The 23,268-nt window shown below is 47.4% G+C and overlaps 1 protein-coding gene across 3 annotated transcripts in view; it reads right to left on the bottom strand.

Moving 5' to 3' along the window:
- LOC119974966 (alpha-actinin-2-like) overlaps positions 1-23,268 on the bottom strand; it is a 132,785-nt gene that overhangs the window by 35,001 nt on the left and 74,516 nt on the right. For all 3 annotated transcript variants that reach the window (XM_038814360.1, XM_038814369.1, XM_038814377.1), the window contains 4 exons: positions 19,828-19,920; positions 17,613-17,843; positions 13,997-14,144; positions 12,072-12,222 (listed from right to left, as the gene is read on the bottom strand). In XM_038814360.1, coding sequence (XP_038670288.1) covers positions 12,072-12,222; positions 13,997-14,144; positions 17,613-17,843; positions 19,828-19,920 — 623 coding nt within the window. The remainder of the gene's footprint in view (positions 1-12,071; positions 12,223-13,996; positions 14,145-17,612; positions 17,844-19,827; positions 19,921-23,268) is intronic.

The following is a 23,268-nucleotide window of genomic DNA, read 5'->3' as shown; positions in this document are numbered from 1 at the left end:
GCCCAGAATCTTCCCAATTTTTCACAACCCCAAAACATGTGCGTGTGATTTGCTGGCCCCCGCCCACACCTCTCACACTCATCTGCTACCCCCCGAAAGAACCCACTTATTCTCGCCCAAGTCATATGCACACTGTGCACCACTTTAAACTGTATCAGGCTCATCCTTGCACAAGAGGAGGTCCCATTTACCCTTTGCAGTGCCTCACTCCATACTCCCCAATTGATCTCCATTCCCACTCCGCTTCCCATTTCTCCTTGATCTTCACCACCCGCTCGCCTCTCTGCTCCTCCAGCCACTTATATATATCCCCAATTCTTCCCACCCCTTCCTCATCCGGAAGCAGCAGTTGCTCCAGCAGGGTGTATCCCGGCAATCTAGGGAACCCCTTCCAGACCTTTTGTGCAAAGTCCCTAACCTGTTGATACCTGAACTCACTACCCCTCGGTAGCTCTACCCTCTCCCTTAGCTCCTTCAGACTGGTGAACCCTTCCTCCAAATACAAATCCTCACCTTAACCAGCCCCACTTCCCTCCACCTCCTGTATACACTATTCATACCCCCCGGCTCAAACCCACGATTCTCACACAGCGTCGTTAGCACCAACATCCCTTCCACCCTAAAATGCCTCCTCAGCTGATTCCATATCTTCACCGTGGACTGCACCACTGGGTTCCCCGAATACCTACTCGGAGCCATTGGCAATGCTGCTGTCAGCATAGCCTTCAAACTAGACCCCTTACAAGATTCCTCCTCCATCCTAACCCAGTCTACCCCTTCTCCTTCCCACCACCGCTGCACCTTGTGCACCTTCGCCGCCCAATAATAATGAAGCACGTTTGGCAACACCAATCCCCCCTGCTGCCTCAGCCTCTGTAACAGGGACCTCCCCACCCTCGGCAACTTCCCCGCCCATACAAAATCAGAGATGATTGTGTCCACTTTCTGAAAAAAGACCTTTGGTATAAAGATCGGGAGAGCCTGAAAGATAAACAAGAACCTCGGCAGAATATTCATTTTCACCACTTGGACCCTCCCTGCCAAAGTTAAGTGCAGTGTATCCCACCTCTTAAGATCCTCCCTGGCCTCCTCCACTAGCTTTGTTAAGTTCCACTTATGGAGCCCCGTCCATTCCCTCGCTACCTGAATCCCCAAGTACCTAAACCTATCCCTTGCTACCGTAAATGGCATCCCCCCCTAAATTAGCCCGCTGTCCCAGCTCATTCACTGGGAATACCTTGTTTTTCCCTACATTCAGCTTGTATCCCGAGAACCCTCCAACCTCCCTACCAGGCCCATAATCCTTCCCATACTCACAACGGATCGGAAACATACAGCAAGTGATCCTCGGCATAGAGCGATTCCCGATGCTCCCTCTGTCCCCTCATTATCTCCTGTCAGTCAACCCCCTGAGAGCCTTTGCCAATGGCTCTATGGCCAGCACAAACAGCATCGGCGACAGCGGGCACCCCTGTCTCTGATACAAAGTTTGCACCATGGCCATGGGTTAGTAATATGTGGGTATCTGGGAGAGCGCTACCTCTCCATTGCAGATAAGAACCTGGTTATCAGGTGAGAGTTACTCTCGGTGTCACTGTTCTTGGCATACGTCTGGCCTATTCCTCACTCCTGCGCTGTGGTGATCACCCAAGCAATTGTTCGATTCTGGAGGTCAAAATGGACCGTGTTCAAAGGGTCACAATGTACAAACTTCAAGCAATGAGGGGGAAAACATGTCCGAATCACCCTAATCCTGATGGTCACCTTTGTGTGTGGCCGCATCAAGCTGTGCAAAATCCTCAGTGTGTAAATACCAAGTCTCATTATGTGCTGATGTTCTAATTGACTCCAGTGTTACAAAGCATGGGTCAGGCCAACACTCCCAAGTAGTTGGACTATGCCGTACCACCTGTCCTTAGTGGAAAAATTCATGCAGAGAAACTCTTTTGACCACAAGTCCATCATGCACGCAATGTCGTAGAGGCCCTTCGGGAAAGATGGTGGATCCTGTCAGATGGGGTCCCGAGCAGACAGTGAAGGTCATTTAGCAGAATGGCACCAGAACTTTCAAACAAGCACCAAAACCTAGCTCGCCTGCTGGTAAGGCCCTTGCCGTCCAATATTTCCTGTACGCCCAGAGTCTCACCCCATCTGCACAGTGCCCTTCAGGTGGCTGTGGTGGGTAAGCAACCATTATCCACCTCCTTGTCGAATGTGCTTTCAAGAGCAAGGAGGTGGTTTTTGTCGAGGTTCATCTCAAGCAGCTCCATCATAAGAACATAAGAACTAGGAGCAGGAGTAGGCCATCTGGCCCCTCGAGCCTGCTCCGCCATTCAATTAGATCATGGCTGATCTTTTGTGGACTCAGCTCCACTTTCCGGCCCGAACACCATAACCCTTAATCCCTTTATTATTCAAAAAACTATCTATCTTTACCTTAAAAACATGTAATGAAGGAACCTCAACTGCTTCACTGGGCAAGGAATTCCATAGATTCACAACCCTTTGGGTGAAGAAGTTCCTCCTAAACTCAGTCCTAAATCTACTTCCCCTTATTTTGAGGCTATGCCCCCTAGTTCTGCAGGACTCTGTGCTATCCGGGCTGTTTTTAGGGATGCACACCGAGCCAACCATCAGCTGTTGCACCGACATCCCTTCCACCCTAAAATGCCTCCTCAGTTGATTCCATATCTTCACCGTGGACTGCACCACTGGGTTCCCCGAATACCTACTCAGAGCCATTGGCAATGCTGCTGTCAGCATAGCCCTCAAACTAGACTCCTTCATCCATCCTAACCCACTCTACTCCTTCTCCTTCCCACCACCGCAGCACCTTGTCCACATTCGCCGCCCAATAATAATGAAGCAAGTTTGGCAATGCCAACCCCCCTTGCTGCCTCTACCTCTGTAGCAGGGACCTCCCCACCCTCGGCACCTTCCCCGCCCATACAAAATCAGAGATGATTGTGTCCACTTTCCGAAAAAAGGCCTTTGGTATAAAGATCGGGAGAGTCTGAAAGATAAACAAGAACCTCGGCAGAATATTCATTTTCACCACTTGGACCCTCCCTTGGACCCTCCCTGCCAACGTTAAGTGCAGTGTATCCCACCTCTTAAGATCCTCCCTGGCCTCCTCCACCAGCTTTGTTAAGTTCCACTTATGGAGCCCCATCCATTCCCTCGCTACCTGAATCCCCAAGTACCTAAACCTATCCCTTGCTACTGTAAATGGCATCCCCCCCTAAATTAGCCCGCTGTGCCAGCTCATTCACTGGGAATACCTTGTTTTTCCCTACATTCAGCTTGTATCCCGAGAACCCTCCAACCTCCCTACCAGGCCCATAATCCTTCCCACACTCACAACGGATCGGAAACATACAGCAAGTGGTCATCGGCATAGAGTGATTCCCGATGCTCCCTCTGTCCCCTCATTATCCCCTGTCAGTCAACGCCCTGAGAGCCAGAACAAACAGCATCGGCGACAGCGGGCACCCCTGTCTCGTACCCCTAAGTCAAAGCTTCGTGAGCTCATATAATTCGTCCTCACCCTTGCTCATGGCGCCATATACAGCAACCGCACCCATGCCACAAATCGTGGCCCAAACCCAAGCCTAGCCAAAACTTCAAACAAGTACCGCCACTCCACCTAACCCTAACCCTAAGGACCACCTGTCCTTAGTGGAAAAATTCATGCTGAGAAACTCTTTTGACCACAAGTCCATCATGCACGCAATGTCATAGAGGCCCTTCGGGAAAGATGGTGGATCCTGTCAGATGGCATCCCGAGCAGACAGTCAAGGTAATTTGGCAGAATGGCACCAGAACTTTCAAACAAGCACCAAAACCTAGCTTGGCTGCTGGTAAGGCCCTTGCCATCCAATGTTTCCTGTACGCCCAGAGTCTCACCCCATCTGCACACTGCCCTTGAGGTGGCTGTAGTGGGTTAGAGACCATTATCCACCGCCTTGTCGAATGTGGTATCAAGAGCGAGGAGGTGGTTTTTGTCGAGGTTCATCTCAAGCAGCTCCATTATGCAGGATTCTGAGCTATCCGGGCTGTTTTTAGGGATGCACACCGAGACAACCATCAGCCCTTGCTGGGGGATCATCAACTCAGTCTGCCCAAAAATGTTGGTCACCCGATGCAAAGAGTTGTCCCCGAAAGTGTTGCAAATTGGGACACTCCAAAGCACAGGACTATGTGCTGAGGGATTCAATAAATCTTTGGGAAGCCGCCGAGATGCAATGGGGGAAGGACGCTGCCCAAGACCTTTCAGCCAAGGTGAACGGATGGGCTGGATATTGTATAGAACCCCTTCAGGCTGAATGACTTTGAATGTATACAGTGAATATTACATGCATCACAATTGCATTGAAGCATCTTAGTTTTCAACTTGATCTATGCGGACAACTTAAATGCCTTTGCACCATATGTAACAACTATTTTGAGCTGTCTGTAATGTTTCTTTGACTGCAGTGAATCACTTCAAGAGTGCAACAGGATGTATGTAGAGAACCTGAATAGTATTATTGCACTTCATGTTATGGCCATTTTGAAATGTTTATAATGTTCTTTCAGATATTTTACAAATAAAGTCTATTTTTGCAAAAAAAAAATTTGCACATGGCCATCACAATTCTTTACACTAATTGATGAGATGTGGGCATCACTCGCAAGACCAGCATTTATTACCCATTCCTAATTTCCCTTCAAAAGGCCTTTTGAAATCACTGCAGCCCCTGTGGTTATGTACAATTGTGCAGGGATTATCCAGGATTTTTATAATTTTATATAGCTTCAAGATTCTGGATGACGTTTTTCCACGTACAAGTGATGTCGATTCATTCTTGGAATGTGAGCCTTGCAGGCAAGGCCAGCATTCATTGCCCATTCTTAATTGTCCTTCTGCAGGTGTTGGTGAGCTACCTGCACCTGAATGGTTTGCTAGGCCATTTCGGAGGGTAGTTAAGAGTCAATCACATTGCCGTGGGCCTGGAGTGGCGGGTTAGCTACAACAAGAAACAACAGCAGATTTCCTTGCCCAAAAGACATTAGTGAACCAGATGAGTTTTTACAACAATCCAGTAGGTTCATGATCATCATTAACAAGAATAGCATTCTCCGCAGTTGTAAAAAAGTACTATTTGTTCATGGGATGTGGCCATCGTTGGCTAGGCTAGTATTTATTGTCCATCCCTAATTGCCTCTGAGAGGATGGTGGTGAGCTGCCTTCTTGAACTCTACGCTACACCACATTGACTGCAAGTGGTTCAAGAAGGTGGGTCATCATTACTCTCTCAAGGTTAATTAGAGATGGCAAATAAATGCTAGCCTAGCCAGTGACGCCCACATCTTGGGAAGTAAATTTTAAAAATGTTATAAAATTTTATAGCACAGAAAGAGGTCCTTCGGCCCATCATGTCTGCGCTGGCCATCAATCTTCAATCTGTTCTAATCGCATTATCCAGCACTTGGTCCATAGCCTTGTGTTCAATGGAGTTTCAGGCACTCATCTAAATGATTCTTAAATGTTGCAGAGTTCCTGCCTCTACATTCTTTCAGGCAGTGTGTTCCAAATTCCCACCACCCTCTGGGTGAAAAGGTTTGTCCTCAAAATTCCTCTAAATTTCATGGCCCTTCCATTAAATCTATTCATTCCTCTACGAAGGGGAAATGTTTCTTCCTATCTACCCTATGTCTCTCATAATTTTGTACACCTCAAACAGGTTCCCCCTCAGACTTCTCTCCTCTAAGCAAAACAACCCCAGCCTAGTCAGCCTATCTTCATAGATGAATTAAAATGCCCCAGCTGCCATGGGAGGATTTGATCGTGTGTTTAGATTATTAGGCCAGTAGCATTACCACTACGCTACTGTCCCTGTCGTCCTCTTTATTGTGGTAAAACATCCCAAGATGATTTACAGATACATCATACAACATTTGACACCAAGCTACAGAAGATGATATTCAAGCAGATGGCCATAAGTTTGGTCAAAGAAGTAGGTTTTAAGGATCATCTTTTTAAAAATAAATTTAGAGTACCCAGTACTTTTTTTTCCAATTAAGGGGCAATTTAGTGTGGCCAATTCACCTAACCCTAACATAATCTTTTTGGGTTGAGAGGGGAAAATGTGCCAACTCCACATGGACAGTGACCCGGGGCCGGAATCAAACCCGGGTCCTCAGCGCCGAGTGGCAGCAGAGCTAACCACTGCACTTTTGTGCTGCCCTAGATTATAAGGATTATCTTAAAGGAGGAAAGGGAGTTACAGAAGTAGATGGGATTAGGGAGCGAATTCCAGAGTTTGGGACCGAAACCTCTGAAGGCACAGCTGCTAATTGTGGAGAAATCAAGATCAAGGAGAGTCAAGAGTCCTGGATTGGAGGAGCGCAGGCACTTTTGGAGGGTTGGAGGACTTGCAGAGTTATAAAATCAAGGAGAGTCAAGAGGCCTGGATTGGAGGAGTGCAGGCACCTTGGAGGGTTGGAGGACTTGCAGAGTTATGTTAGGGTTGAGACTATTAACGGATTTGAAAACAAGGTTGTGAATCTTAAAACTGAGGCATTGCTTAACCGTGAGCCAATGTATAGACGCAAGCATAGGGATGAGGGGTGAATGGGACTTAGTGCAAATAAGGTCATGGGCAGAGTTTTGGATATGTATGGAGGATAGAATTTGGGAAACTGGCCAGGACTGCAGTGGGATTCAAGTCTAGAGGTAACAAAAGGCATGGATGAGGATGTCAGTAGCAGAAGAGCCTAGGCAAGGGTGGAATTGGGAAATGTTGCAGAGGTGGAAATAGTCAGCCTTAGTGATGACCCGGAGATGTGAAACCTCATCTCATGGTATCGAGGTTACGAATGATATGATGCTGAGGTTGAGAGCAGTCTGGTTTAGCCTCTTACGGTTGTCAAGGAGAGGGGTTGAGTCGGTGACTCGGGAAAAGAGTTTATGAATTCAGTTCTCCTAACATATCGATTTAGATAGGGCATGGGATCTGTTCCATGTCCATGACTCTGCATGTTCATTGACCACACCAAATTCAGAGGCAAGAAATTAATGTTCAATTCACCCTGAAAAGAGGACAATAATCATAGAATCCCTGCAGTGCAGAAGTAAGTCATTCAGTCCATCGAGTCTGCAGCGACCCTCCGAAAGGGCAACCTATCTAGGCACAGTGCCCCGCCAGATCCCTGTTGGACACCAAGGGGTAATTGAGCATGGCCAATCCACCCAAGTTGCACATCTTTGGACTGTGGGAAGAAATCGGAGCACCCGGAAGAAACTCCACACAGTCACCCGAGGTCGGAATTGAATCTGGATCGGTGAGACAGCAGTGCTAATCACTGTGCCGCTGTGATGCCTTCTGTTATTCTGTTATTAGGCAGATACTGGTTTTGTAGAGCAAAGAACCCACTAAAAACCAACCTGAGAGATGCAGCTTGCTATTTAGTGAAGGAATTTAAAGATCGGTTGGGGACAAGAGCTAATGTCAGCCTGCACTGCACATTCCACCACTAGAGCAACTGGGCTGTATAAAATCAAAGTATTCTTTTCATTTTAAATTTCAATTCATTGAGTGCTCTACTTCTGGTTTCAAAAGACCAAAAAAGTTAAAAGATATTCCTATGGTCTTAGTAAGGTTAATCAAATTTACACTAACGGAAATAAACTTGTGCCAATTAACCTCAAAACATAGAGCTAATTTGCATTTTATTCGTTATCTTTTTGACTATTTCTAAAGGAGGAACTATTGTAACAAGTGAGCATTTGGCAAACAGAACAAAGCACAAAATAAATGTCAAGCAGGGGCGGTTCAGTCTCCCTCCAAAATAGCTGGTCAAATTCATTTATTTTTTGAAAAAGTTAATTATCCTCTAAAAACGTTGTCGTTACAATATCATCCTCTAAGTCTACTCCAGGCACACACTACATCTCTCGGAAGAATGCTTCAGGTTATACTGCTGTCTCACTTACAGCAGTACTGGAGACTGAGTTACAGCTGTTCCTCCGATCTTCCGGTGCCAGAAATTTGAGATCAAAGCATCAATACAGCAAATGGAATTCCACCACTTACAGCGCTATTAATGCGACAATGCAGAGACGATGAATGATTTCAAAAGGAAATTGGATGGGAACTTGAAGGAAATAAACGTGCAGGGCTATGGGGATCAAGCAAGGGAATGGGACTGATTAGATTGAGTTACAGAGAACCGGCGTGGGCACGATGGGCTGAATGGTCTTCTACCTGCTGTTTAAAAAATATACAGTGGCTTATACACACTGTCCTTTTACTGTTGATAAAGCCACTTCAATTCTCTCACTTTCCTATAGCTATGGATGGAACAACCGAGTTGTATTTCACTGAAAGTTGTATATTTGCCATGGAAGAACAGAGGGCAACACTCCACATCTGAGTAACGTGTTGTGGTAAACCACTGTTGCACCTATATTAGGTGATGTATGGTAGGACCTGTACTACAGGTACGTCGGTAGTCCCTGCCTGCTGGCTCCGCCCAGTAGGCGGAGTATACATGTGTGTCCTCCATGCTGCAGCCAATTCTCCAGCTGCTGTGGGAGGCCACATGTCTTAGAGCAATAAAGCCTCAGTTGTATCCAACTCTCGTCTTTGTGCAATTGATCGTGCGGGACAGTGACTGTCAGGCCGTTACGGCCACAGAACATTCAAACCTCCTTATGCGGGACGCTTTTGTTACGGGGATTGGGTTGGACCTCATACACCAGCGACTGTTAGAAGGGGCCACGTGAAATCTCGCAGAGGCAAAGAAGCTAGCGCTCTCTATGACGGTTGCCTCGCGTGGCCTGCCCCTCCTACTCATCGTGGACCCCACAGATGGCCGCCCCAGCGGGGGCCTTACCTAGCCAATACGCCTGCGCCATGCGCCAGCCAGCGAACCCCGGGGGTCCCCAATGTTACTTTTGCAGCCAGCAGAAACACTTGCGCCAACACTGCCTGGCCCGCACTGCCCTTTGTAAGGCTTGCGGTAAGAAGGGGTACTTCACCGCGGTGTGCCAGGCCCGTGCAGTCGCCGCAATCGCCCCCACCCCCTCGTTTACGGACAATGGGCGTCGCCATCTTCACCTCCCCGGACCACGCGCGGCCAGTGGGCGCCACCATCTTCTCCCCCTCAGACCACACGTGGCCAGTGGGCACCGCCATCTACTCCCCCTCAGATCAAGCGTGGCCAGTGGGCACCACCATCTTCTCCCCCTCAGACCACACGCGGCCAGTGGGCGCTGCCATCTTCTCCCCCTCAGACCAAGTGCGGCCACTGGACGGTGCCATCTTCCCCTCCGTGCAACACGTGCAGCCCATGGGCGCCGCCATCTTGTTCAACCCCCGCCACGTGCGGCCCATGGGCGCCGCCATTTTGTTCTCCTCAAGATGTTCAGGCGCCGCCATCTCGTCTCCCCCACAGCACATGGGCACCACCAGCGTTCCAGGACCTGTGCCCCTCGGGCTCCCCATCATATGACACCAGCGACGACCGACCACGACTCGCCTCAGTGACCATCGACCAGTCTCGTCCGCACAACCTGGCTACCGCATCGACCAGCATGAAAATCAACGGACACGTGACCTCTTGCCTGCTGGACTCCGGGAGCACCGAAAGCTTCATCCACCTGGATACGGTAAGGAGCTGCTCCCTCGCGGAACACCCCGCCAACCAAAGAATCTCCCTGGCCTCTGGATCCCATTCCGTGGCGATCCGGGGGTACTGTATGGTCACACTCATGGTCCAGGGCGTAGAATTCAGCGGCTTGCGCCTCTACATCCTCCTTAACCTCTGCGCTGCCCTACTACTCGGCCTGGACTTCCAGTGCAACCTTCAGAGCCTAACCCTGAAATTTGGCGGGCCCCTACCACCCTACTGTGTGTGGCCTCGTGACCCTAAAGGTAGATCCGCCTTCCCTCTTCGCAAATCTAACCCCGGATTGCAAACACGTTGCCACCAGGAGCAGACAGTACAGCACCCTGGACAGGACCTTCATCAGGTCCGAGGTCAAGCGGCTGCTTCGGGAAGGCATCATCGAGGCCAGCAACAGCCCCTGGAGAGCCCAAGTGGTAGTAGTTAAAATTGGGGAGAAACACAGAATGGTCGTGGACTACAGCCAGACCATCAATCGGTACACGCAGCTAGACGTGTACCCCCTCCCACGCATATCTGATATGGTCAATCAGATTGCACAGTCTTCTCAATGGTAGACCTCAAATCTGCCTACCACCAGCTCCCCATTCGTAAATCGGACCGTCCATACACTGCCTTCAAGGCGGACGGTCGCCTCTATCACTTCCTCAGGGTTCCTTTCGGCATCACCAACGGGGTCTCAGTCTTCCAAAGGGAGATGGACCGAATGCTCGACCGGCACGGTCCCCTTTCCGTACCCAGACAACGTTACTATCTGCGGCCATGATCAGCAGGACCACGATGCCAACCGTGCCAAATTTCTCCACACCGCCACTCTCCTGAACCTCACCTACAACAAGAAGTAGTGCGTGTTTAGCACGACCCGCTTAGCCATCCTCGGCTATGTGGTCCAGAACGGAGTTATGGGGCCCGATACCAACCGCATGCGCCCCCTCATGGAGCTCCCCCTCCCCCACTGCCCCAAGGCCCTCAAACGCTGCCTGGGGTTCTTTTCATACTACGCCCAGTGGGTCCCAAACTATGCGGACAAGGCCCGCCCACTCATACATTCCACCCATTTTCCCCCGACGGCCGAGGCACAACAGGCCTTCGCCCGTATCAGAGCCGATATCGCCAAGGCCGGGATGCACGCAGCAGACGAGCCACTGCCCTTTCAAGTAGAGAGCGACGCATCAGACGTCGCCCTAGCCGCCACCCCCAATCAGGCAGGCAGACCCGTGGCATTATTTTCCTGCACCATTCATGCCTCAGAAATTCGGCACTTATCCGTCGAAAAAGAGGCCCAAGTGATCATTGAAGCTGTGCGGCATTGGAGGCATTACCTGGCTGGCAGGAGATTCACTCTCCTCACTGACCAACGGTCGGTAGCCTTCATGTTCAACACACAGCGGGGCAAGATCAAGAATTATAAGATCTTGAGGTGGAGGATCGAGCTCTCCACCTACAATTACGAGATTTTGTATCGCCCCGGCAAGCTCAACGAGCCCCCAGATGCCCTATCCCAAAGTACATGTGCCAGCGCACAAGTAGACCGACTCCGGGCCCAGCACTACACGCTTGTACCATTTTATAAAGGCCCGCAATTTGCCCTACTCCATCGAGGAAGTATGGACAATCACCAGGGACTGCCAGGCCAGTACGGAGTGCAAGCCGCACTTCTACCGTCCTCCCCCTGCCCACGCCTGAGGATGAAGAGGATTTCGGCACGCAACCGGAGTCACCGAAGATCAGACCAGCATCGGCAGCGCCGCCACCACTGCGTTGCTCCCAGCGGTTAAACCTCTAACTGGTCCACTGGGGGTGAATGTGGTAAACCACTGTTGCACCTACATTAGGTGACGTATGGTAGGACCTGTACTACAGGTACATCGGTAGTCCCTGCCTGCTGGCTCCGCCCAGTAGGAGGAGTATAAATGTGTGTGTCCTCCATGCTGCAGCCATTTCGCCAGCTGCTGTGGGAGGCCACACATCTTAGAACAATAAAGCCTCAGTTGTATCCAACTCTCGTCTTTGTGCAATTGATCGTGCATCACGTGTGTGCAGTTCACCCTTCCCAGACTTCATTACCATGGCTTCTATCAATGTCGTTTTCAATCATTTATTTTTGAAAAAGGAATTTTATGTTGGGAGTGCCCAGAAAAAAAAACTACTTGCAAGCGAGATGACATTGTTGCCGTAATAATTTCTTTATGAGGTATTTGCTTATTTACCCAAATGTTTTATTTGGAGGAGAATCCTCATCCTGAAATAATGGCAATAAAAACCCAAACATTTCTATCTTTTTTTTATAGCTACAACTGATTGATGTTATCCTTTGGAATTCCTGCACAGTATGTGATTATTTGGAAGCTGGTTATCAGTGGAATGTCACCAGCTGTCAGCCTGGAAATGGAACATACTTCAACTCCTGTGCGATGGCAGCAATTTGCTCCACCCGGTCCTGGTGTGCAGCCAAGTCACTCTCAAACGCCTCGTGCTTTCTCAGTAAAGCCCGCACATCAGTCAAAGAGGCAGATTCATAATCTTTTTGCACCAACATGTAATCTTTTCCTGTGGAAACCAAAAACCGTCATTAGCCAGGCAAACGTTTACCCCCAGCATTTTGAACTTACAATTCAAAGTTCTTTGATCATAACAACTTCAAAACAGGGTTATTTTAATTTGTGTTATTTTAAAAAAACAGCACGTAGGAGACCATTCAGCCCATCAAACCCACACCGGCTCTCTGTAACTCAATCTAATCAGTCCCATTCCCTTGCTTGATCCCCATTGCCCTGCAAGTTTATTTCCTTCAAGTTCCCATCCATTTTCCTTTTGAAATCATTCATCGTCTCTGCTTCCGCCACTTGTAAACAGTGAGTTTTGGGTCATTACCAATCACTGTGTAAAAATTTTCATCCTCACATTCCTGTTATACCTTTTGCCTAAAACCTTAAATCTGTGTCCCCCGGTCCTTGTGTCAATAGTTAATGGGAGCAGCTTTTTTTGTCTTCCTTATTGTACACCTAAATCATTTCTCACGGTAGCACAAGTGGATAGCACTGTGGCTTCACAGCGCCAGGGTCCCAGGTTCGATTCCCCGCTGGGTCACTGTCTGTGCGGAGTCTGCACATTCTCCCCGTGTCTGCGTGGGTTTCCTCCAGGTGCTCCGGTTTCCACCCACAGTCCAAAGACGTGCAGGTTAGGTGGATTGGCCATGATAAATTGCCCTTAGTGTCCAAAACGGTTAGGAGGGGTTATTGGGTTCGGTGATAGGGTGGAAGTGAGGGCTTAAGTGGATCGGTGGAGACTCGATGGGCCAAATGGCCTGCTTCTGCGCTGCATGTTCTAGTATGTTCTATTGTATTGTTCCTTAGTCTCATTTGCACCAAGAGATTTATTGCATTTCATTTGCTTTTATAGTTACTGGTATTTCAATCACTGCTCATTATTAGCACATCGTTAATCGTTCCAGGATTATATGTACACACACTGGTGTATTTCATGTTGCATTGATCATGCTATAGCCACCAGCCAGCATCAGTGTGGGAGTAGCAACTGATTTGGTTCAAAGCACTGCTGAAAATGGGAAAGCTGAGTTGAGCTGGGGTGGGCTGGATGTGGGGAAAGTCACTACAGGCACAGCACAGCTGCCAATATGGACGAAAAGATCCTACAACACTTTCTGAAGATGAGCAGGGCAGTTCTCTCCTGGCCTCAACCAACAGCATCTCAATAGTGGTTGTAGGACCTTGCTGCGCACAAATTGGCTGCTGCATTTCCCTATGTTACAATAACAGCTACACCTGAAAAATACTTCGTCAGCTGTAAAGCAATTGGTGCATCCGGAGGGTTTCGCCGTCCCTACCTCTGAGCCAGAAGCTCTGGTATCATATCCAACGCCAGGACATGTTGGTCATGGAAGGAGCGTTCATAATGCAGTTCAATAAGCTGATAATCAGCTTGGGAATCCTTCAACCACTTCCCAACAATTCCCCAAAAGGGAAAAACATGTGTGTGAAGGTACACTTAAAAAAAAATGGTGCAATATAAATGGAAGTAACTCTTTCTGTTACACAATGTTGGAGCAGCTGGACATGCACCAATGTTTGGTTGTACCGGCAGACTGTGGAATGAATGGGACACAGGATGGGAAATGGAGAGCAGTATGGCCTTGTAATCTTTTTTCAGGAACTGTCTATCTGGACATGGCTGCTGACCAAGAAACCATCTTTCAGAAAACAAACTTAAAATTCTAGTACCCATGTTTAGCATGGACCAATCAGCAATGCTGCTGGAACCAACATAAAATCTAACAACATGGAAATAGATAAACATGCCTTACCATGAGACCACACTTCATAAATCAAAGCTTTCTGTCTGAATTTCTCAGCTAGGTGTTCCAAACGCTCCAATCTTCTTAGTTCATTCAGAAGCCATTCTTCGTATCCCTTTTCTGCATGCTCAAGGCGCTGCCAAGCACCTGCAATGTCCTGGATAAAAAAGAATTGGGATCTTTTTCGAATTTCCTCTTATTTGTCCCTCTGCATCAAAGTCGACTGCGATCACAAAAGTCATTCCCAGGCAGGAGGTAAGGCAACCCTGAATGGATCAGAGGAATACAAGAGGACTTCCAGGACTCTCTCTTCCCATCCAGATCTGCCAATCCTCCATGCTGGGAAGTTCAGTATCTTTGTAAATTTTTTCACCCTAATTTTTTCAACTCTTACCTTCACCTCTTCAGTATTGTTAATGCTCTCAGTTTTATTAGCGTTTTACTGATTTTGTACCATTTTACTCCACGGGATTCACACCAAGAGCGGGAATTGCCTTCCTCTCTCACAACTCAGGAAACAGTGCAAAATCAATTAATAGTTAATAAAATTGTGAGCTTTGGCGACTTTGCCTCATTGTAGAAAATAATTACAATCGTAATCGGGAAGTGAGGAAAGAGAAAGGGGGCGATTTTGAGCCCGTACTTGCCATCTGCGCGATCGGCGGAAAATCCCGTGAGAATCAGGAAAAGCGATTTTCGCCAGAGAGATCACGTTTCCTGATTTTCTCCACCTCTTGCTGGCGAAGTCACGAAGTTTTAATAGTTTTAGGTCAATTTGAACCTTATTTGTTGGCCCCCCCACCACATGATCCCTCCCCACTAAATATTCATACCTCACCGCGTTTACAACAGGTTTGGCCAGACGTAAGAGAGTTGAGGGGATTCCTCCGGGGGCGCAGAGGTAAGTATATCCCCCGAGAGAGGGAGGGCTGGGGAAGTGTCAGTTATACTTCTGCGATGTTGGTTGGGGGTGGAATGTTGGCGATGAATGTCGAGGCGGGTGTGCGTGACCGTGCGACCGCATGAGTGAGTGACTGTACGAGTGAGTGAGGTGACTGACTGAATGAGAGTGTGTGAGTGTGAGAGAGAGAGAGAGACTCAATATCTGGAGAGAAAACTGGTCTGTGCAACTGGAGAGCTACACGCCAGTTTTCAGTCTGAGCCCGACACTTTGCCAAATTCTGGCAGATTTCCCCCAAAGGGAGAGAATAGAATTTTCACTGTATGTATATTTAACATTTATTCATTTCCATTTGTTATTTTACATACATAAATGAATAATTTACAGCATGAAGGTAGCTATTTCATTTGATTTAACTAGAGGCTGGTTATTGCAGAGGTTTCAGTATAATTTCTTGGAATGTCCCCCAAAGAAACACGATTAAATATATTATAATTTGTAGAATGTTATTTATATCCCAAAATAATGCAGATCTGCTTAAACGAAAATATGCACCAATGCATTGAACCTGCTTGTTCCAACAGATCAGGCACCATGTTCACCACTATGGTGTCACCCAACCTTATTGGAGATGGGGCCTTCCAGATAACTCTTCAGAAAACAAACCCTATTTTTATAGAATTCTGACTAATATCCTTTTGCTGTGTCCTCTTCACAAATACTTGACTGTATCAAAGGGGTATTAATTGGGTGCATTTGCGGAATCTGATTGCGATGGAGCGACATTAACTTTAATTAAATACAGTTGATCGAGCCAGGAGGTCAACGAAATTTTGGAAGGTGGACAAGCTGGCTTTCAACAAGGGGGTGAAGCACATGCAACCAGGCCTTTGCCATAACCAGGTTCATTGAAAATAGCTTCGAAAATAATGTCAAAATAAGCGCAGTCTTTCTTGATCTCACTGCAGCATACGAGACAGTACATTGGTTTCCTTGTCAAAATCTCAAGAGTCCTCACTCCATGGGTTACGGGACATTAAACTATCACTCTGAGACAGACAGTTCAGGGTGCACATTGGTGATGAGACAAGCACCTGGAGGAAACAGTCCAATGGGCTTCCCGAGGGATCAGTTTTAGCTCCAACCCTTTTCAATCTTTATATTGCTGATCTGCCTCCAACCCTGTCCCAGAGGTCATTCTATGCTGTGCCTCTCAAGCGTGGACATTTTCTAAACTAGAGGCAACACTAAAACAACAATGTTGCAAAGCTGGCCAACTTCAGCCCAGCAGCAACAAAACAGCCTTAAGTATAATCCACCTCCACAATGTCAACGCCAGGAGGGAACTCAACATCTCCTTGAATGGCAAGAGGCTGAACCACAAACAACATCCCGCTTATCCTGGTGTTACCCTTGACGGAATACTGACATACAAAAGACATCAGAGAAAGACAGCAGCAAAGATCAAAACATGAAACAACCTCCTCAGTGAACGTGCTAACTTTTCACGAGGTGCAGATACTCAAACCTTAAAGACCTCAGCTGTTGAAATCGCCTACTCAACCGCAGAGTGCTGTTCACCAGTATGGTGCAACTCATCCCATACCATTAATCTCATCGAATCCCTTCAGTGCAAGAGGCCATTTGGCCCACAGAATCTGCACCAGCCCTCTGAAGGAACACTCTCCCTCGGCCCACTTCCCCACTTTATCCCTGTAACCCCACCTAACCTGCATATCTTTGGACTGTGGATGAAAACCAGAGCATCCAGAGGAAGCCCATGCGGACACAGGCGTGCAATCTCCACACAGTCACCCATGGCCGGAATCGAACCCTTGTCCCTGGCGCTGTGAGGCAACAGTGCGTACCACTATGCCACTATGTCTTGTAGATACTCAGCTCAACACTGTAATGCAGATCAATCAACTCCCCTGGAACCCAATCCTGTGCAACCGCCTGCTCATATAAGGCAGCAGATTGCAGCAAAAAAAAAGCTCCTGAAGACGGTTTACATCAACCCAAGCCTGCTGCTACACAAGGACCTTACCAATCCACCTGGTGCTTGCCTTCCATCATGCCAGCCTATATGGTAAGACCACCATGTCAAGGGATAATATTCAAGATCCTATGGTAACAGGAAAGGAACCAAGACGCCACCATTAAAAAACACTTCCTCATCCCAAGTCCCATAGCCCGCCCACCCGGCTTCAACCTGCCATATCAACATTGGGCACTCCTCAACCGTTTCTGCACTGGTCTTTGCCAAGGTCTTTGTGCAACAAATCAGCACAAGTGGGGCCTTGCAGGAAACCCACACTGCAGCTGTGGTGCGCCCCAATCAATGACTCACATCTTTGAAGACTTCACCCAACAAAATTCAACGGAGGTCTCACAGAGCTCCATTTAACCCCAGCAGAAGCTATTACCTGGCTTAATGAATACAGCACACGCTGAAAAAAAAAACTAACTTCAGCAACGAACAGAGCATTACTTTGACTCCCCACTGTGCAAATGTGGTCAGCTACCAACACTGTCTGGCTCCAGGTTTTCACCAATTTCACATATCTGTGATGATATTGACATCGGCTATCACTGAAAATTGGGTTGTTCTATAAAGGGCATCTTATAAGTGAAGTTAGTTTTACCCCTGGCAGGCAAATTGAAATTCCATGGTATCAGCTTACCAAAGCTAAACATTTACCACAAGAATTTTAGTAAACTTACTGAAACCATTTTTCCTTCAGAGGGCATGAAGGCTGGCCTGTTGCTGATCCTCAGTTTGGTCTGCAAAGTGTTGAAGTTGATTTCTAACTGACACTTCTCTTGGGTTTTGGGAGGTTTGTGCAAACGACGGTAGTCTCGGAAATCCTCCAATTTCTGTTGCATGGCTTGCATGGTCTTCTCGGGGGATCGGTTTTCCAACCAGGGGATGGTCCTCTGAATCCATTGCAGCAGCTGACAGAGACAGAAATTCAAGTTCACACACCAAAGTCATCATGCATATTCAAGCACTTTTGTCCAAACTTACACCTTTGCCCTCAGTCACCCCATTCGCAACACCAAGGGTTTGTTTCCAATGTTCACCAAAGTACAACAGGAAATTTTCAATTTTATACTCACACAGACTCTTCTGTTCCCACCCAATATCAACTAGAGGAAACTATACCTACAGATGTGCAAGCAAGCAGGGAGAGCAACTTGATAAATCATTAAACTTTTTTAACCTAACTGTTCCATTCCACGCTACAATCTGGAAAACTAAAATCATAGATACAAGGGTATATTTTTCCTCTTCTACAATTCTGTCTACAAAAGAGAACGGCCATGATATCGGTACACACTGAATCGTATACTGTTATTCCTGGTCATCGGCATTGTGAGATGTTATGGGGACTTATAGGACTGTAGAATGGTGCCAGCATAGCAGGAGCCCATTTGGCCAATCGTCTCCATGCTGCCTTTCTGCAAGAGCCACTCAGTTAGCCCAATTTCCCACCCTTCTGCTGTAGCTTTGCAGTTTCTTTTCTCTTCATTCTGGATGTTTCACACACTGAGTGATTCTTTAATGCAGACACCGGTCCATTTATTTTAAGTTTGCATTGAAAAAAGTGCAGAGAGGAATTTAGTTCCAGTATGTTCAATATTCATAAGGGAATTTCACCAGTGTGTAAAGATACACTGACTATTCAATCTGCACAGTCGCTGGGTTGGTTGCTGATATAATTCGATTAATCTCTGCTACATCTGTCCTGGAAAAGCATTAGTTCCCAGGCCTTAGATCAATAGAATACCCCAACACTCCATCATCAGGACTACACTCCTAAACTGAGGTCACTGTCACTCATCTACAGGATGGTATGTATTATCTCGCTTTACACATCTCCTTTCAGTTAAATGCCAGGTTCACAATTCAACTGAGGCTCCAATTGGTTATCAAGGGCGGGATTCACTCAGCCCTGGGCCGGGACTCATTTCCTACACGGCGGCCCCTGTAGTCCTGCGCCATGTTGCGTTGGGGCCGACACGTTGACGGAAGCCAGTTCGCGCCGGATCGGCAGCTGGAGCGGCATGAACCGCTCCAGTGCTGTGCTGACCCCCTGTAAGGGCCAGAATTAGTCCTGGGAGCGGCTCATTCATGCCGTCGTAAAACGCGATGGTGTTTACAACGGCGTGGACACTCTGCCATGGGATGAGAGAATCCCGCCCCATGTCTTTGATGAGGGGTTCTGAATATAAATGCTCGTTTTATATGGGATTAAGCACTTGAAGGAATGTAAATGTTGTTGATAGGATTTTATGAATGAACGAGTGTTTATTTTAAATAATGAAGCAATCAATGGACACCCTACCTAGGCCCACCCCCCCGCCCCATCCCCGTAAACCCACCTAACCTATATACCTTTGGACATGATTGGGCAAATTAGCAAGTCCAATCCACCTAACCTACACATCTTTTGACTGTGGGAGGAAACCGCACCCGGAGGAAACCCATGCAGATATGGGGAGAAAGTACAAACACTACCATTACAACATCAGCAGCTGGAAAGGTAAAGTCGGGGTGTGGGTGGTGGTGGTGTAATGGGGTGGAGAACCAAGAGTCTCAGATGTACACCAATGTGGGTCTGACCAGCCATTGGGACAGTAGCGAAACATGGAGCCAGGTAAAAGTTGTTTGGTTGTCTCCTCCTAGTTTTGTTGCCTCTTAACAGAGGTGCAGCTCAGATCAGCAACCAATTTGTCTCTATGGTCAATGTTGCATCCAGCTTCTCTCCCCCCACAAACCCAAAGTACATTTAATGCTTGGATTATAAAGTTCACTATATTTCCTCTGCAAAGTGTCAGATTCAGTTAGCAATACATTAATCTGAACTCCACTGAATAGTGGTATAGGAGAAAAGTAAAAATTCATTTAGTCTCATTAGAGCATCTCTCAGTTTACCTCACTGGCCAGCCTCTCATACTCTCCCATTGCTTTTTCGTTATCCTGATTCACTGCCAGAATCTTGCAAATCCGGTTTGCTGCCATCTCGGCCTATAGTGAAAAACAAACCACACCTGACACAAAAATACATGGGCACAAAATGTAACGGCAAAAAGCAATTGGAGCACATTCTTGCTCATGAAGGCAATTCAGTATTGGGAAGTGAGTCGCTTAGTTGAACCAACGAGTGCTCGCTACGGGAAACGGCAAACCACCAACAGGATTCCAAAAGTGAGCAAAACATTAATTTTCGATCACACAAAAATACATTTATTCCAAAGCTTCCACAAATGAAACCAAAAAATGTGTTTGTAGCACAGTGAAAATAATGTAAATCATCATTAAAATGTTAATCAATAACTGAAAAGTCCTGGCAATGCTAAATGTTATTAGCAATCTGTTATTAATCAAGAAAAATGTTTAGTAAGGTATAAGTGTGCATGCTTTTCCGGTATGAGGTATGTTTTGATGTCTAACTTGTTTAATGGTGAAGGTTGTTATTCTCAGCCTGAAGCTCTTTCTGACACAAGTTTAAAACTATCACAGCCTTTCGGTGGATATACTGACCCTGGAGAAAAGGAGTCAGATGTTGGGGAACAACCTGCCTCCAATTGGTCGCATCTCCTATCTCACCACACGAGCGACTTACCATGGGAGGAGTAGGAGTGGGGAGGGTTGATTGTCACTGCTTTCGCATACAGCCTTCTCAAAACCAAAACTGCCATCACTTTTGACTTCTGTGGAAAGGGAAAATGTGTGTGTGTGTGTGTGTGTGTGGGAGGGTGGAGGTGTAATGGGGTGGAGAGCCAAGTGTTTTGTTTGGTCTTCACCTTAGTCTTCCCCTCCGGAGCACTGTTTAAGCCATTGGAAATCCCTCCTGATCTCTCATTTCCCCCCTCCATTCCTCTTCCCCCTTCTCTTGCCCTCTCTACCTATCCCAATCCTAATTTCTCTATCCTCCTGTCTGCTTTTCCTCGTCATCATCTCCTTCTTCCTCCCTACCTCTATCCGTTCCTTCTGCTCACCCTTTTTTCCCTCTATTAGGGACCAGGGAACGAGTGTAGAACACATTTTGTAAATAATCCATTTTACACCAAGAAATAGACACGGTAAAATTGGAATGCAAGTTTTGAAGAAGATGAAATAGATCTAGAAATTTGAGCTCAATTACTGCAATGTCTGAGTTTATGCAGCAAAATATCTTCCGGCGTTCTGGAATGTGATCTGTTTCTTACCTTTTTTTCATATAAATTTAGAGTACCCAATTAATTGTTTTATCCAATTATGGGGCAATTTAGCACAGCCAATCCACCGCCCCTGCACATCTTTGGGCTGTGGTGGCAAGACCCACGCAGACATGGGGAGAATGTGCAAACTCCACACGGACAGTGACCCAGGGCAGGGATCGAACCCAGGTAAGACAGCAGTGCTAATCGCTGTTATCTGTTAGCATGCTTACAAACTCCTAAGTTCTTAAGCATTTGATTCCATGTTTATAACCTTAATTTCTGGGACATTGACTGCAGCCTCAGCCCAGCATTTCAAGCTGATATTCCTGCTTCTCATTCCTCTGCCCGCCCCATCTCAATCCAATTATCCCACCACTCTCTCTAACGTTTTAGTGCACTTTTTCTTGAATTTCCATATCCAGTATCACATGAACACGAGAATACAAAAATGTGAGCAGGGATATGTCACATAGCCTGTCCAGCCTGCTCCGCCCTTCAATGTGATCATGCCTGATCCGGGGCTTCAATTCCACTTTCCTGCCCACTTCCCATATCCCTTAATTCACTGAGACACCAAAAATCTGTCTAACCCAGCCTTAAGTACATTCACCGATGGAGGATCCACAAACCTCTGGGGTACAGAATTCCAAAGATTCACACTCCTTTGCATAAAGTAATATCTCCTCACCTCAGCCCTAAATGATTGGCCCCATATCCTGAGACTGTTGTCCTTGACCAGTGGAAACAATCTTTCAGCCTCTACCCTATCAAAGCCCCTCAGAATCTTGTTGGCTCAATGAAATCGCTTCTCATTCTTAGAAACTCCAGAGAACAGGAGCGGGATTCTCCTGCAATTGTCGGGGTGGCCCGACTCCGCGCCAAGAATGACGCGAACCACTCCGACGTTGGGCCAACCGGAAGTTGTGGAATCCTCTGCACTTCCGGGGGCTAGGCCATCGGCGGAGGGGATGGCGCCGCACCAACCGGTGCTGAAGGGCCAGCGCGAGTTGGCGCATGCACGGAACCTCTGGCGTGGTTCCGCGCATGCGCAGGGCGGTTCTTCTCCGTGCCGGCCATAGCGGAGCCATACAGAGGCCGGCACAGAAGGAAGGAGTGGCCCCATGGTACAGGCCCGCCCGCAGATCGGCGGGCCCCGATCGCGGGCCAGGCCACCGTGCTCAAACAAAAATACATTTATCCCAAAGCTTCCATAGATCAAATGGAACCAAAAATATATTTGAAGCCTCTCTGTGTCCTCCCCACAGCTTACCTTTCCAACTAGCTTTCTATCATCAGCAAATTTAGATATATTACTCCGTCTCTTCAGCTGAAACACCAGCAATGATTCATAGAATCATAGAATCCTTACAGTGCAGAAGAAGGCCATTCGGCATATCGGGTCGGCACCGAACCCTGAAAGAGCACCTTACCCTTGTCCACTCACCCGTCCACCCCACCCTATCCCTGTAACCTCATAACGTAATCTGCACATCCCTGGATACCAAGGGGCACCTTAGCATGGCCAATCCACCTCACCCACACATCTTTGGACTGTGGGAGGAAACCAGAGCACCTGGAAGAAATCCACGCAGACATGGGGAGAGTGTACAAACATCCACACAATCACCCAAGGCTGGTATTGAACTTGGGTCCCTGGCGCTGTGAGGCAGCAGTGTTAACCATTGTGCCACCATGTTGTCTTTTCTTACAGCATTCCATTTGTGACACCATGCCAACTTGAAAATCCCACATTTATGCCCACTCTCTGCTTTCTATCTGTTAACCAATCCTCTATCCAGAAGACCATAAGAACTAGGAGGAGTAGGCCACCTGGCCCTTCGAGCCTGCTTGATCTTCTGTGGACTCAGCTCCACTTTCCGGCCCGAACACCATAACCCTTAATCCCTTTATTCTTCAAAAAACTATCTATCTTTATCTTCAAAACATTTAATGAAGGAGCCTCAAGAGCTTCACTGGGCAAGGAATTCCATAGATTCACAACCCTTTGGGTGAAGAAGTTCCTCCTAAACTCAGTCCTAAATCTACTTCCCCTTGTTTTGAGGCTATGCCCCCTAGTTCTGCTTTCACCTGCCAGTGGAAAAAACCTCCCCGCATCTATCCTATCTATTCCCTTCATAATTTTATATGTTTCTAGAAGATCCCCCCCGCA

The sequence above is a fragment of the Scyliorhinus canicula genome, chromosome 1, assembly GCF_902713615.1.
Source record: "Scyliorhinus canicula chromosome 1, sScyCan1.1, whole genome shotgun sequence".
Lineage (NCBI taxonomy): Eukaryota > Metazoa > Chordata > Chondrichthyes > Carcharhiniformes > Scyliorhinidae > Scyliorhinus > Scyliorhinus canicula.
This window is presented reverse-complemented; position numbering and strand designations above follow the sequence as displayed.